This window comes from Kickxella alabastrina, assembly GCF_025024165.1.
Source record: "Kickxella alabastrina strain RSA 675 chromosome Unknown BX661scaffold_2, whole genome shotgun sequence".
NCBI lineage: Eukaryota > Fungi > Kickxellomycota > Kickxellomycetes > Kickxellales > Kickxellaceae > Kickxella > Kickxella alabastrina.
This window is the reverse complement of record NW_026251473.1, coordinates 448,890-464,556: the sequence shown is the minus strand read 5'-3', so window position 1 is coordinate 464,556 and position 15,667 is coordinate 448,890. Positions and strand designations below refer to the sequence as shown.

General features: G+C 50.6%; 5 protein-coding genes across 5 annotated transcripts; 4 read left to right on the top strand and 1 right to left on the bottom strand.

Annotated features, from left to right (window-relative positions):
- Positions 1–28: 28 nt before the first annotated feature.
- Positions 29–3,264, top strand: BX661DRAFT_168564 (uncharacterized protein; the record flags this gene model as incomplete). Its single annotated transcript, XM_051533440.1, has 3 exons — positions 29–194; positions 310–694; positions 1,254–3,264. 3 exons carry the CDS (start codon positions 29–31, stop codon positions 3,262–3,264), a joined length of 2,562 nt encoding a protein of 853 aa, XP_051394565.1.
- A 1,620-nt stretch (positions 3,265–4,884) lies between these two features.
- On the top strand, positions 4,885–6,522 carry BX661DRAFT_137091 (Mur ligase; the record flags this gene model as incomplete). The annotated part of the gene is made up of 3 exons (XM_051532688.1): positions 4,885–5,454; positions 5,683–5,927; positions 6,039–6,522. Coding segments are annotated over 3 exons (1,299 nt in total), but the record flags the coding sequence as incomplete, so codon positions are not given.
- A 468-nt stretch (positions 6,523–6,990) lies between these two features.
- BX661DRAFT_176746 (ribosomal protein L10-domain-containing protein) lies at positions 6,991–8,015 on the top strand. Its single transcript, XM_051534439.1, has one exon. It carries the CDS (start codon positions 7,132–7,134, stop codon positions 7,855–7,857), a length of 726 nt encoding a protein of 241 aa, XP_051394563.1. The 5' UTR covers positions 6,991–7,131; the 3' UTR covers positions 7,858–8,015.
- Positions 8,016–8,943: 928 nt separating this feature from the next.
- Positions 8,944–12,899, bottom strand: BX661DRAFT_176745 (uncharacterized protein). The gene has a single exon (XM_051534438.1). It carries the CDS (start codon positions 12,425–12,427, stop codon positions 9,221–9,223), a length of 3,207 nt encoding a protein of 1,068 aa, XP_051394562.1. The 5' UTR covers positions 12,428–12,899; the 3' UTR covers positions 8,944–9,220.
- Positions 12,900–13,650: 751 nt separating this feature from the next.
- Positions 13,651–14,256, top strand: BX661DRAFT_195926 (uncharacterized protein; the record flags this gene model as incomplete). The annotated part of the gene is made up of 1 exon (XM_051538006.1): positions 13,651–14,256. One exon carries the CDS (start codon positions 13,651–13,653, stop codon positions 14,254–14,256), a length of 606 nt encoding a protein of 201 aa, XP_051394561.1.
- Between the last annotated feature and the right edge of the window lie 1,411 nt (positions 14,257–15,667).

Sequence of the window (15,667 nt, the reverse complement as noted above, 5' to 3'; positions counted from 1 at the left end):
AGAGTGTAACTCTCTTCGAGATCGCAAAATGTCGCAGATTCAGTACAAGTTTCGCTCGGCAAAGGACTATTCGTCTATTGTCTTTGATGGGCTTTCAACGTCGGTGCTCGATTTGAAGCAAGAGATCATGCGTGAGCAAAAGCTCGAGCCCGAGGAGTTTGAGCTGGTTATTACCAACGAGCAGACTGGTGAAGGTAAGAACTGACACTGCTAACACAAACAACTGCAACGATAGTAGCACATCTTTTTTCTCACCCTTTTTTTACTAATTCACTTGTTATATTTTGGCCTAAATCAAACCAGCTGTAGACTACAAGGACGACATGGCGCTGGTCCCCAAAAACACCATGGTTCTGGTTCGTCGCATGCCCTACACTGGGCCAAAGATGGGACGCATGGGCGGCGGAGGCCACCAGCAACAGCAGTCGTCTGGGTATTCAGGAAACTCGTTTAATGGTGGCTACCACCAGCGCAACCACAACACAAACGCAAACGGTCAAGCCAATCAGTACGGATACCGCGCGAACCAAGGCGCAGGAGTTCGGACGCAAAGGGATGGCGCATTTGATCAGGATACGCACAGCGCTGGCAACCCAGATACCGACGCTTCTTTTGGTGTCGAGGACGCTGGAATTTCGGCTATGCTTCAGCAGAGCAACGATCAGTGGATGCACCAGCAGTCTATCATGGAAATGTACGTTTACAGTAATACATCTCATACCGTGCACTCTATTTTGTCACGAGGTGCCGCCTCGAGCAGCATACGTGCGACCACAGCATATACCACACTGCCCCCATGGCCAGTTGCCACCATCACCATTGCCACCGCAAAATTGTTTGTAATTATAGTAAAATGCATTACACCATCCATTTTGACAACCTTCTTGCTTGCTGAAAAGGAGGTGTATGCGCCAAAGACTATTTTTTATCTTCATTGGCGGTTGCTGTTTGCCAGCACCCCCACACAAAGCCCAGTCCAACCCAGCGCAGTGCCTCATGTTATTCGGGCTGCTTTTTGTCTCTGGATATTGAGGAAGGGATGGCGTGAATAAGTGTGGGGCAAGGGAGCACAGCAGCACTGGCACTTTATTGCTGGCACTCAGTGCGGGTCACAGCCAGCCTGGCCTCTTGGCTGGTGTCCGGGGCACAGAAATATAAACTATGCTGGAAACCAACCTCTCCGCTCGTCTATCTTTGTACATTTGACTAATTAATTTGCTTTGCTTCCATTGTTTGTGTTTCTTTATTTGTAGGCAAAGGCCCGTTTATCAGCAGCGTCCAGGGGGATTCAGGCCGAGACCGCACGCGATGCGCCCCGAGCACCAGGGCCCACCGCCGCCCGGCTATGTCTGCTATCGTTGCGGAATGCAAGGCCACTGGATCTACAGCTGCCCTTCGATCGGCCAGGCGAACGATGGAACGGGAAGATCATCGGGTCACCGCATCAAGCGCACGACGGGCATTCCAAAGTCGTTCCTGCAAAAGGTCGACAACATCAACGAAGTGGGGAACGCGCTTGTCACCAGCGACGGCACCCTCGTGGTGGCCACTGCCAACGAGGCGGCGTGGAACTCGGCCCAGCGGCTGGCACGCAATACCATCTTGGGAGACGATGCCATCGATCCCAGCCTGGTGCCGGACTCACTCAAGTGCAACATCTGCCACAGTCTGGCTCGTGACGCGGTAACCACACCGTGCTGCAAAACGGCGTTTTGCTCGACATGTATCGAAAGAGAGCTGCTGGAGATCGGAGACATGCGCTTTACCTGCCCAGCCTGCCACGCCAGAGATACCGTCCCCGACCAGCTCGAGGTGGCGGTCGAGGTACGCGGCAAGGTCGATGAGTTTCTGCACGAATACTCGGCCAAACAGATCGGTGACAATGGCGGTACCGGTGACAATGCAAATAACGGAACAAGCGTCGTCAGTGACTCGGCAGCACCCAAAGCAAATATAGTCGTGAGCCCGAATGTGAGCTCAGCTGGCGAGACTGGCGCGTCAGCCACACCAGCTACCACTGCTGTCGTGCGCCCGCCAGCTCAGGTGCAGCCTCGCCCTCGCAACTACAACTTCAACCCCAACATGGGGATGATGCCTCCGGGCATGATGATGGGCATGGGCTCCGGGTTCCCAGGCATGGGGATGCCGCCGATGGGCATGGGGCAGATGCCCGGTTTTATGCCTCCGGGCATGATGCCACCGCCTGGCATGATGCCGCCTCCCGGAGTGATGCCCGGCCAGTGGAATGGCAGCATTCCAGTGCCGCCGCCGCCCTCGGGCACACCCATGATCAACTCGTCAGTCGCGCACCCAAATGCACCACCAAACTATTTTAATCAGGCCCACGCATGCAACGGATCCAGGGACAGCCGCAGCCAAAGCCCCGAACGCAGCAGCAGTAGGCATAGCTACAGGGGTCACAGGGACACTTCGTCACACAGAGCGCCCTTGTCTGGCCGTGATGACACAGGCATGTTTGATATTAATCCCGAACCCACTCCTGATTACCCGGTATCCGGTAAGGTAAGCGATAACGTGACTGGCACAAAGGAGGCAATTGACTACCAGCCCCCACCAATGGAAAACGACGGCTCTAGTGGGAGAAGCGCCAGAGATGAGAGCCGCACTGGTGATAGGCACCGTGGCCACCGCGATAGCAGTGGCAGTGGCAGCCGCAGCCGCAGCCGCAGCAGACGGGATTATGGCAATGCCAGCCGCAGCCGCAATGGTGACTATAACCGTACGCGCGATCGTGATGCCGACCGTGATGACAGCCGCTACCGCAGCCGCGACCGTGCCCAAGGTCGCGGTAATGATCAGGATCAGCGGCGCGAGCGCCGCGAGCGCCGCCGGGACGACAGTCGTGACACAAGAGCGGGCAGAGGCCGCAGCGATGACAAGGACGACTATGACTCTAGACGCAGACAGCATGACAGGCGTGATAGAGGTCGCAATGGATCCGATAAGCGGAGTAGGAGCCCAGCGCCGCCTGTATCCAGCAAGCGCTTGTCGCACGAATCAAGCTTGGGCAACAGCAGGGGCTCGCGTGGAGGAGATAGCGGGAGAAAGGGAGACGGCGCCGGTGACGGACATGACGGCCCAAAGAACTCGGGGTTGGCTATTCGAGGGCAATCCACAGCCAATGAATCAAAGTCTGAGTCAAAGCCACGGAACATCCTGGATCGCATTCGTGATGATCGCCCGTCGACAACACAGAAGGATGATAGCCGCGGCAGAGGCAGGCGCCGCAACCGTCGCCGCTAAAAATTTTCCGTTTATAATTTTACCATTTCTTTTTTGTCAGTTTTATATTAATAAACTTTCAACCTTTAACCATGTATGTGAAGCGTTTGGTCTGCTGTTGTTCAGAGTCGCTCTATGCTCGATGCAGCACAGCCAACCCTTTTGACGTGTGACCAGCCAGGTGCCTCTCTATTTTGAAGGCACTTACAAAGGCTGCAATGGCAGCGGGACTTCTTTCCTCACGTCATATGCCTTCGGGGCCCAAGAGAGCTTGTGTGCTCTTTTCATTTCCGTTATCGTGTCTAAATATTGCCAAAAGTATACAACTGGTGTTGGGATTTCCACTAGCGTGCATATGCATGCCACTTCGGTCTCTAATTGGATTGCCACTACAAAATGAAATCAATATTTGGGCATCAAGAAAAGCAACAACACTGTAGACAAAGAATAAACTAATTGAGGACAGGGGACATTTACATTGTTATAGTAAATTTACACAACACTAAAATAATAATAAAACTTGGGCGAGAGAAATGAAAATTTTACTTTACCACCTGCAAATCCGCCTTGTGCAGCGTGCTGGTGGCATCCGTTGTGTCGTCATTGTTAAAGTCGACTTATTCCTTAAAGCAATAAATAGAGCCCCCATGACATACTAATTGTAACATGTTAATGCCCATGTTTGTTTTCTACAGGATAGAAAAGGCAAATTTGTATGTTGAAAATAAGTTGTTTTTTTTAAAAAAAAAAACAGCTTATTGGAAGAAATGGTCATTTGGTTCTGTCATTTGGGCGTAACATAAACGGACAGGATGCGTCGAACGCATGTGAACATTGCAGTCTGTGCGCACTGTACAAACATTCGTCCCTGCAATGTCATTATTGTTATTTCTCCTCTCCCTACTTTTTTTTTTCCAATGTTTGAGGGTAGCCGAGTTGCTGAAACACGGTGATGTTTTGGTGAATGATATTTTTCATTTCTTTTGTTTTTATTCCCACCTTGTCATCAATTACGCCCCTTATTTTTTCTAAGCGTCCTTTGACATTAACGCAGCACCTGTTCCTTTGTTCGACCCCACCCTCACTGTAATACCTTAAATAGCCCCTCCCTGCCTGTTGAAAAGGGCGGCCAGCCAGCCAACTGCTTTTGCTTTTTCATTCCTGCCATTTTCAGCTTATTATTTTTTGTTTTTATGTTTATTTTTTACCAACCTGTAGCTAATAATATTTCATCCGGATATCCGCACACTATCCGCTTAAACGCATTTATAAAACGGATATTTGAACTTTTTTAATTGCTGCTTTGCTCACACCCATTTACCCACATATCGCTCCAGTGCTGTAATTTTGTCACCCCTCTTTCGAAAATTACGCTTTTTCATTATTTCACCTTTGCTTGGTTTTGTTTTAGCTTTCATCCTTTTGCCTTTTTATATTAGTATTAGTGTTTTTCTCTTCTTTTTTCCCACGGCTAGTCTACTATTTCTCTGTTTTTCTACACATACTCGCTAAACCATTGTCGCTTGCTCCCACTCGATGACAGTACCAGAGAACTTGGGCAAAATAAAGCTCGGTCTAGAGCGGATATCTAATTTTCTCGAGAGTATACTGCCCCGTGACCCGCGGGTCAACCTCAAAGTCGTACATGTCGCGGGTACAAACGGTAAAGGCTCAGTGTGCGCCCTCATATCGGAGGCGCTGATCGCGGGCGGCTACAAGGTGGGGACTTTCAACTCGCCGCACTTTCTCGCGACAAACGACGCTGTGCGGATACAGGGCGTGCCAATTCCCGCGAGCGAATATGCAGAACTGCGTGCCTACATAAATGGCCTTGATGCCAAGGCGCAGTCGCCAAACGGCCGGCTGTCTCTCTTCGAGCAGGCCACAGCGGCAGCACTTTGGTGGTTCTCTGAAAAGAACATTGACCTGGCCGTGATAGAGGTCGGAATGGGAGGGCTTCGCGATGCCACCAATGTATTTGGGATGCCTGATGGTAGCATCTCGCTTGGCGTGGGCAAATCGCTGGTGCAGTGCATATGCCCGATTGACAGTGACCACCTGGGAATGATTGGCAACACCGTCGAGGAGATCGCCCACGAGAAGTCTGGAATCATGCGGCCCGGGTCGTGGATTGTAGTGGCCAACCAGGACCGCATAGAAGCATTCCATAAAGTCCGACATCTTGCCCACAAAATTAGCCCTGACCGTGTAGTCAATGTGCGCCGCCAGCCGACATACGATTCGCACGTGTCCAAGTTTTCGATCAAGCATGTGGCCGGCGAGGAGAGTCTTGATGCGCAAAAGCTTCTGGCGGAGGTTGATGCGCCCGGCTGGGCTAGTTTCAACGGGACTGGCAGGCGTTGTCTGAGCGCAAAGTACCCGCCGACCCTCGAGATATACAAAACGACCCAATCCACAAAGGGCTCGCGCGATTTGCAGTCTCCACAGAGCCCGCAATTAGGCCAGGCAAGCACAGGAGGCAACGCTGGTTCCTCACCAATGGGTGTGCCGGCGAGCACCGAGCTGCATTTGCCGCTCATGCTTCCTGGACATTACCAGGCTGGCAACGCAAGTGTGGCGTTCTACGCGCTCGATGTTTTGCGCACACACTATGGCTTCAACCGGCTCACCGATGCGGCCATCCAGATCGGGTTCCAAAATGTGCGCTGGCCTGGCCGTCTCTCGTGGCTGCGTTTCAATGGCGACGACAGCTCAGACGCCGGAAATTCCTCCCCCACTTCGAGCAACAGTGCTGGTAGCAGGGGTAGCACGCGCAGCGGCTCAATTAGCGCGAGCGAGCTCGCCAACTTTAACAAGTCGGGGGGTGCGCTAGGCGGCTGGATCCTGGCAGACGGCGCGCACAACGAGCCAGCTGCGTTCGAACTGAGAAAGTATGTAGAAACAACCCTCAAGCGTATCAAACAGACCCGTTACATTAACGGCACCTCTGTTCGCAGCTTTAAGGATATACCGAATGTACGCTGGATTGTTGGCTTCACGCGGGGCAAGGATATGACGGCCATTCTGAACAGAATCGCGCGTGCCGGAGACACAGTTTGGGCCGTTCCGTTTTCGCAGCCCGACGAAATGCCCTGGATTGAGTGCACGGACACTGAGAGCATTCTTGAGGCAGCAAAGGGCACAGTATATGCCAATAGCATTCAGATCGAGAAGTTTGGATGTCTGGCCGATGCCCTCAGTCTGCTGGCTACTGAGGACACTAAGAGCTGCTTGACAGTGATTTGCGGCTCACTATATCTTGTTGCCGACCTGTATCGCGAGCTCCACATTAGCCCGTTTGAAGGGCGCTGAGTGCTGAGTATATCGATTTGTCAATTTTTTAATTTTGCTTTAAATACACCTTGTTTTTCCAATGAACATGATGATCCGGATGTATGTTTGATATCATCACTTCTAGTGTTATATGCCAGTAACACTTTCAATTGACAAATTGCCATTGATAACCATACAAGGCATGAGCATTGTGTCTTTACAAATACCGTCACTTTGTGACCTGTCATCTTCGCAAGCGCACAGCTAGCTTTCAAACAATTCTATGCCCATGGACTCGATCGCACGCCACTGATTAAATCTCATGATCACCACCGATCGATTTACTTTTTTTTTTGTAGCATCAAAATTTCTCTTGTTTTTTTTTCTTCCCTCTCCAGTTTCTGTCTCTCAGTTGTGCAGGTCACTCTGCGTCCAAGAACTTTTGCCGAAAACCAGTGCGAAAAAAGCAAACCACCAATATTTAAAAAAGCATTATATTTACAAGACAGCGTTTATAAATCCCAAGCAGTTTTCTCTTCTCTTCTGCAAACTCTTGTCTATATATTAGTATATATTTTTTAAATTTTTTCTTTTCTCTCTTTCACATAATCAAAAATGCCCAAGGCAAAGAAGTCACAGGTCGTCCATCTGACAAAAGTTCAGAGCAAAGGTCAGAAGGGACGCGGTGCTGTCATGAAGGCTGTGCAGGAGGCTGCTTCGGCCTACGACTACGTGTGGGTGTTCTCGGTTGAGAACATGCGCAATCAATATCTCAAGACTGTGCGCAGTAACTTTAAGACGAGCCGGTTTTTCTTCGGCAGCAATAAGGTGATGGCCAAAGCGCTCGGCAACGAGCCCGAAACCGAGATCAAGGAGAACATTCACAAGATCAGCAACGCGCTTGTCGGCGACGTGGGTCTGTTGTTCACCAACGAGTCCGTGGAGTCTGTGAAGAAGAGCTTCGACGAGTACGAGGCTGACGACTATGCGCGCGCTGGAAACATTGCAACCTACCGGGTGGTTGTTCCTGCTGGCGAGGTTTTCCGCGGCTATGCCAAGGAGCCCTTCCCCAACAACATGGAGCCCGAGATGCGCGACCTGGGTATGCCCACCCGCCTGAGAGAGGGCAAGATCACCATTGATTCGGACTATGTCATCTGCGAGGAGGGCGACAGGCTCACTTCGCAGCAGTCCCGGCTGTTGAAGCACTTCTGGGAGAAGATGGCTGTGTTCAAAATCAAGCTTATGTGCCACTGGCACAACAGCGGCGAGTTCGTCCAGCTTGTGGGCAGCGAGGCCTCTGCCGAGGAGTCGGAGGAGAGCGACGAGGAGATGGAGTAACTGCAAGCAACATTTGGATTGTCGAGTGCATCCTGCTGCTTTAATTTTGAAAGTAACATTAAAAATACACACATATTTTCACTCAAACTCTTCGAAGCCAATTTGTTTTGTTAATGTTGTATGTGTTAATGTTATCGCAGATGAAAGGTTGCATAATAATATAGTAACAAAAATACAAGTACACAAAATAAAGATGCCTGATAAGCAAGAAACTATAATTTGATGCGCTGGATAAAAACATCCCCACTTCGCCAAGAGAAAATAGATACATAGATACACTTGCTCCTTTAACAAAGTCATGTCCTGTGATAAAAAAACTGACGATTATAACCGCCATGATGCAGGAATTGGGCACTATGGCCATATCCCTGTTCTACAGCCGCTATTTGCTTCGCCTGACCTTTGGATCGACTGGCTTTTTGTCAGCATACGGCCAAAGTCATTCCAAATTGGGGCACGCCAAAGGACCGTGGCATATAATATCATGAAACGTTGAAATACGGTGTGAGAGACAGCAATATAAAACTGGCTATAATAATAGGAATAGCTGGCAAGATGAACACCAGTACAATCAGTTAGTTGATATCCCGCTTTATTAGTGATAATGTATAAGGTTGTAGATACAGTAAATTGGCAACACCTTCATTAAATTATACAGTTTATTCTATTAGCTGTGATGTTGATCCGCAGGATGGTTGATATTGTATCTGATTCACCAATCCGCGTAATCATTATATATCTGTTGTTAACCCACTTGGACATAGGATATGCGACGTTAACATGGCCACAATTTTTTTTGCAAAATCATAGCCGACAGACATACCAAACTTTCTTTTAATATTATAAACTTCCTTCAGCTTTACCCATTGCCGAGCAAACAGCTGTTCACAATGCAACAATCGCTGAATTTTATTTTTTTCTGCAATAATGTTTGCAACAAACACCAGAATATATATATGCTTGTCAACAAGTACTTGTATTGTTTATTATGACACCAGGTCCATCCATGTTTTATTAACGCACAATGACATGTTTATAACTTATAGCTGCTCATCGTTTCCCATTCACTTTGGTTTAATTTTCTCGCTAGAAGTTGACAGATAAATTCCAAGAAAAAACACCAAAAAGGCCTACAAAAGCACTTCAATTTTGCAGCTAATAAATAATCGCGAGTGCAGAATATTTTTTACTTGAAGCAACAAATAGCCAAAAAAAATCACCCAAAAACCTCGAGAAAATCCTCAAAAAGAGCATGAAGAATCGACATATAATCGAAATATACGAGCGTTTGACCAAATATGAAAGGAGTTTTGCGCTCCAAACCTCACAAGAAAATATGCTCATATCGGTATATCAGGACAATTCATTCATCCGCTTGCCGCCGCTGGTGCTTCCGGTCGATGGGTGACGCGTTGTGCTCGACCACTTCGCCGCCAATGTTGGCTGGGCTATGCTTGCGCTCTGGAGCTGATGACAAAGATGACGACACTAAGGTCAGTCTAGGCTTGTCCTGCGCAGACGATGCCGATGCTGACGCTGGCGGTGGTGGCGGCGGCGGCGGTGGACTGCTAGCCCGAGACGATGATGCAACCGGTGCTGGTGTTGGAGGCGGCGGCTGCTTGGGGTCGATCTTTTGTGGCGCCCTGCCAACGATCCGCGACTCGACGACATGGATGTCCAGCCTGTTCTGCGCCCAGGGAATGCGCTTGTCAGTACCCGCAACAAGCTGTTCAATCAGCTCACCTTGGTCCGGCTTGGCATTGGCATTGGTACTACCCTTGTCCTTGCCCAGCCCTAGGGCGCCGTTGACAACCAGTTCGGTCTCCTCGTCGATCGATGTCTTGACCAATGAGCACATGCGGCCAATATACTGGCTGACTCCGTCGCCGGATACGCCACCCGCAAGCGAAGACCGACCGGTGTACAGGCTGTCGACCGTGGTTGTGCCCTTGGTCTGCATGATGTGGTGCAGCGTCCAACGCAGCGCCGAGCCCGAGCTGTTGGGAACAGTGTAGGTGTTTGCGCTCGGTCCGAACCCCACCAATGGTGTGGTCGCATGCAGATGACCGCCACCCTCGCTGTCTACAAATGCCCGGGCAACCTCGTCGACAACAAGGCGCTGGTTGGCCAGGGGGTTGTTCAAGAACAGCGAGTCGCAGGGCACTACATCTGCGGCGACCATCGTGGTCAGGCGCTTGCTCATTGCCGGCGTGAACCATTCGCTAGACCAGTGCTGCTTGCCCGAACCGCGCAGGCCGCTGGAGATGGGCAACATAATGGGCTCCTCGATCACATCTTCCGGCACAATCACTGTTTTCTGCGACAAGTCAGCCAAGGCATCTTCATGAGTACCACCGCCGCCACCAATGCCAGCAGGCCTGCTGCCATCAGCCATGTTGAAGAAATTGCTGCCGCCTCCAACTTGCTCCAATCTTGGGGTGTTTAGGTTACCAGAGACGACATCTAGATCAAAGTCAAGGTCCACATCCACGTCCATGCCCATGTCAATGTCCAGCACGTCCTCTTCGATATCGTTGTCAATCCGGACAAGCGCACTGCTGTCAGAAAGGCCAGACTGGCCTACCTTATCGGCAGCATTGGTTTGCTTGGCACCGCTGCCCTCTCCACCAACCTCTGCCCTGAGGCCGACTGCCTCAACAACGTCGTCAGTCTCCTCCTCCTCTTCCGGGTACACTCGACGAATCAGCGTTGGCGCGTTTTCCATTTCATCCATCGCCTGCTCGGCAGCATCGTCGTAGATACCCTGATAGATCGCATGCTTGGCCTGGCGCCATACCTTCTCCGAATCGCCAACTACGTCGCGCTCCGCCGTGTCGTCGTACAAGAACATCGGCTTTCCCGGTTCTAGCCGGTCAATTTTTGATAGTTTTTCCTCGACGCGCGCCGGCGCCGGCACAAACGCAGCATCAGGTATGTCAAAGTCAGGCAGCATGTCGTCGGGGGCGCACGCCGGATCGAATTTCGATGCCGGCCGAAAGAATGCATACAGCGGCTTGTCCCCAGCAATAGATGGGTGGAGTGCCGACAGCGAGGCGGCAGTGATTTGCAAAACGCGGGCCAGGACGGTCTCTGGTGTCTCTTCCGTATCAGTATCGGTATCCAACGCATTGTCTCCACAGGCAGAGCCGGCGGGCACCGTATCCTTGGCCGCGGCAGCGGTCGATGGCACATTGACAGAGTCCTCCAGCGCCGCCACAGCCTCAGCAACCGTCGAAGCGGTGCCGGTATCCATCTCCACATCGCTCTGGTCGCCCTCATCGTCCTGCTCGGTGAGCGATACTAAAGGTGGCAAGTGAGGCATTATGATGGCCTGCGTGCCCTCAGCCATGTCTGCTTCATCCAAAAGCAAACATCCCAAATTCAAATCGCCGAGTATGTCGTCCATGCCGCCGCCATCGTCATTATCGCCATTGTCGTTGTCGTCGCCAGAGCCACGCACGTCCTTGTCCGTGTCAATTTTTTTGTTCCAATAGCCATCTAAATCGCCGCGCACCTGTCTGCCACCGTACACCGGGGCAAATTCACCGGCAGACATACTTCGTGACATTGCGCTAGCAACAGCGAAAGTGGTTGCGGAGCGGGAGGCCTGCTGTATGCCGTCCCAAGAGTTGCGTCTCGTGTGCTTCTCAGCTGCCTGCTCCGTCCCGTTGGCGAGACTGTGCTGCTGGTCTGCCTGATCTGTGCCGTTATCGAGGCTGTGGCGTGAGTTGTCTGCCACCGTATGATTGTTTTCTGCGTCATAGTCATTAACCTCGCGAGCCGGTGGAGAGACGATGCTGCCGACCTCACCTTTCCATTCTTCAACCCACGCGCTGACCGACTCCCAGTTCACGCCAAGGTCTACAGAAGTAGTTTCCAATACGTCTAGAAAATTGGGGTCTGTGCGATTTGCCAAGTCTGCTCGCGCGCGACACGCCTCGCCAATGCGCATCATGTACAGCCGTGCAATATCAGAAAGAAACGACAGCGCGCCGTTGGTCACCCGGTCAAATCTGGAAGTTGCCGAAACTAACCGATGCATTGACCGTCGCATCTGCTCCTCATGGTACGCAGCGGTTGCGTCGGCGGGCCGGGTATTGTTGTGGTATATCCGCGGATCCAGTAGCGGGTTCAACGGGCCTGCTGCTACTGTGGCCAATCGCTGCCCTCCGTGTGCATAGTTGCGCTGCAACAACCGCCCAGCTGCCGTCCGAGATACATGTTCAGGATTTCGCCCTCGCAAGTATAACCCAGAAGTGTTGTTACTGCTACTGCCGTTTTCTGTGCGTCCGTTTTGGTGGCCATGCAGCATGTCTGACTCCGAGTTTGTTACCGCGACAGCGGGCAATCTAGCACGTACACCCTGCGAGTTCGCATGTCCCTGCAACAATGCTGGCGCATGCGATTTGGGAGCTGATGTGTTGGCTGCGGTGGCTTCACTGTCCTTAATCTTTATGTACGAGTATGACGAGGCGCTCTCCTCCGGTTGGTGTGCGCCCATCGCTATCCCAACCATGGGATCGTCCAAAGCTAATATTCTAGAAGGGTTGTGAACAAATATGTTGCTCATAACCCAGAGGCACAAAATAAAGCCGGATCGTAAGAAGGCTGTGGCCGGGATAAAGTGCCTGCGTTAAGGGGCCCAGTTATTCTGAGCTTTAAAAATAAGGAAAGGTGCGGCGTGGCTATCTCTGCGCGGTCCCAAATTAGCGTGCGAATCTTAAAATAAATAATGCGTTGGAAATAAAATGAAGAGAAATGAACCAAAATGGGCAGGGGTCTGGAACTCTCGGAATCAGCGCTGGGGAATAATGGCGGAATGAACTTGCAAATGCAGCGGGATTATGTAGTATGGGAAAGTGCGGGGGGTGATTCAGCGTCGGCAGCGCGCGATTGACAGACTGGCCCTCTCAAAGTTTCAAATCGCACTTTGGCTAAATAAAGAGAGAAAATAGAATACAGAATGGGGTGGGAGAGAGCGAGAGCTACAGAAATATAAATGAAATTGAAATTGAAAAAAATAAATTGATAATAAAAATGAGCGAAACTAAAAAAATGAGTGAAAAAATGTCGCGTTCTGGCATGCCCTAAAACCAATGAAATGCGATTTTTCGCTCTTGTGTTTTTGCGAGCCAACCAAAATCATTGTCGCGCAGACTCGAATCACGGCAGGTCGTTTTATTGAAAGCGCGAACGAAAAATAAACAATCAAATCGAGTTTTCAAAAAAAAATTGATTGAACAGCTGCAAGTGTGATCCACATCTTGCGTTCGCGCTGAACCACTTTAGCGGCTGTGCTGAGCCTCTTGTTGTGCCTGAAATTGCTCAGCCAGATCAGCGATAATACTGGGCATGGTCTGTCAGCAGTTGGCTATGCCAAAATTGCCAATGATGCTAATGTTGCGCCCTTGAGAGCTTGTGAACTTGCGAACTTGCGAACTTGTGGCTGGTACGGATGCTGGCATTAAAACCATTGGTTGTACAGTAAACATGTCGCTTGCGCAAACTCATACATCTCAAAAGTACATTTGCACTATGGCTACTCGTCACAACCCTGTTTGGAGTTGATTGGCTCGAGAGGGTGATATGCGTGGTGCAAGCAGGTGCCCTGATCACACGAGTCTTTCCAAAATTCTCAGGGCAGGGCGGGGGGTGCAAAAAGGCTGTAAATGATGGAAAATCTGTGCACTCTTTTCTTTTCCTCTTTTTCTTTTCACTAAGCGATTTTTAAATTTTATTTTGTACTTTTTATAGTAGAAACACCATTCGCCGATTTCACTCTGCGAATTCGCAATGCAAACAAGGTCTATTATAGCACTCATAGCGACTACCGCCCTAGCACTCAGCGTGTCGTTCACAAAGGCTTACCCCATCCCAGGCCAGAAGCAGCAAAAAGTATTTGGAACTCACAACAAAATTAGCCGGGCGCCAGCCATGCAAAACGAAATGTACAACCTGCCCTACACTTTTGACACGGACGCCACCGGCGCACCCGAGCTTAGCGACATCCTCGCACAGGAAAAGAGCGCAACCATCGCTCTGGATGCCATTCTGCGCAGCGAGCCCCTCGTGCGCGCGCTCAGCGGTGACTCTTCTGACTTTAAGGACGGGCTCACTCTGCTTTTGCCTACTAACAAAGCATTCCAGAGCTTGGACTCGCTTCCTGACGACTTGGACTTGATCATGAAAAAGCACTTTATTGCACACGTTGTCACCCCGCAAGCGATGGCGGATGGAGTAACCGTGCACTCATACGGGCGGCTGGCCACTTTGAGATTCTCATCCTCCCAGGGCAAAGTATACGTGCAGGCCGACCACAGAAATCCAGTCGAGGTCAGGGGCGCTGGTGTGCAAGCAGGCGGCGGCATTTATTTCCTTGTCGACGAGCTGTTCCTCTGAGCGTATGTGCGTCGCTTCAGCAACCCTGTTTTGTAAATGTATTCTGTATTTTTCTGTTTAAACTTAAATTCAACCCAAATGACTCGATCATTGCAGGTTGCACTGCTTGCCGCACGAAATGAGCAACCGTGCAGCCATGTTTGTGTGGCAGATCAGACCAGATCGGATCATGTTTCCAGTCAGTCACATGTCAATCGTGTTTTCTCAATATCATCGTCACAAGAGGGCTGGACGTCTCAATTAAAAGCGGTCTTTTGTTCCCCCGCCCTTGCCCGCATACTTTCCTCTCCACTCTCTTCATTTTTTTCGCTCCACTTTTTAGATTTGAATTCTGCTTGATAAATTTGACTCACGTTATTCTTTACTTTGCTTATCATTATTCCTTTCTTTTTTCTTATTTGTTTGTTTAGGCAGGGTGAATTGAATTGACCTTGCTCGTTTCTTATTTGATTTATCGCTACAGGACTTTTCTCGAACGCCGCCCATGCAAACGTACGCCCCCAGCCTTATAGGCACTTCTCTTGCACACGGGTTTCAGGATGTTATCGGCACTATAAAACCGCGAGGAAGCATTGCAACTATTGCCGGCGCTGCGTCAACGGCCGAGCAGCTCTCGAAACCAAAGCAGATAATTGCAACAGCAGCTGGTATGTGCACATTATTTCGCTCCAATTCCGTCGAAAGACAAAACAAAATGACACATAGCTGACACCTGCTGATAGGTTGCCTTCGCCGCTCAACGAACCGAATGTGTCTGATCAGCATTGATTACCGCCATTACTTTTGAGAATCGCGAGCACTAATGGTCTTATACGATGTAATTTATGTTCTCCGAACCTATTATCTAAATGTAGCCACCGCACCACGTACTCAAACTGCGTCATCCGGTGGCAGCGGCCTGTATTCCGGGGAACTAGACACGCGCCAGGGCGTTGCACATGCGCCGACAAGAAGCAATACACCCAACTCATCCATCCAATTGCGGCAGTTCTCGACTCAGAGCCGCGTTAGCGGGTGGGGATCCCATTCGGGCGCGTTCTCCAGAGTGGGCGGCAGCAAAAACTTGAGCCCAGATGGGAAGCTGTCGGACTACAGCACCCAGCGCCACATAGCTGCACTAAAGGACGCAGCTGAATCGCAGATCGACAGTCCGAGTGCACAGAATGCGTATTACCAGGGACTCTTGAAGCCAGAGTTGCGCGGAAGCTGCGCACCCTTGGTTGTCACTCGGATTGAGCAGGGCGAAGCGGCGGCCGATCTGAGCACTCTGCAGCTGTACCTTACAGCGCTGATGCAAAACAGGACGTCGCCTGATAGAGCAGCGTTGCGCTTGATAGAGATGCTCAAGAATCAGCCAGATCTGGTCACGCAACTGGTCGGGATCAAGGGCACGGCAGGCTATGAAAAGGTG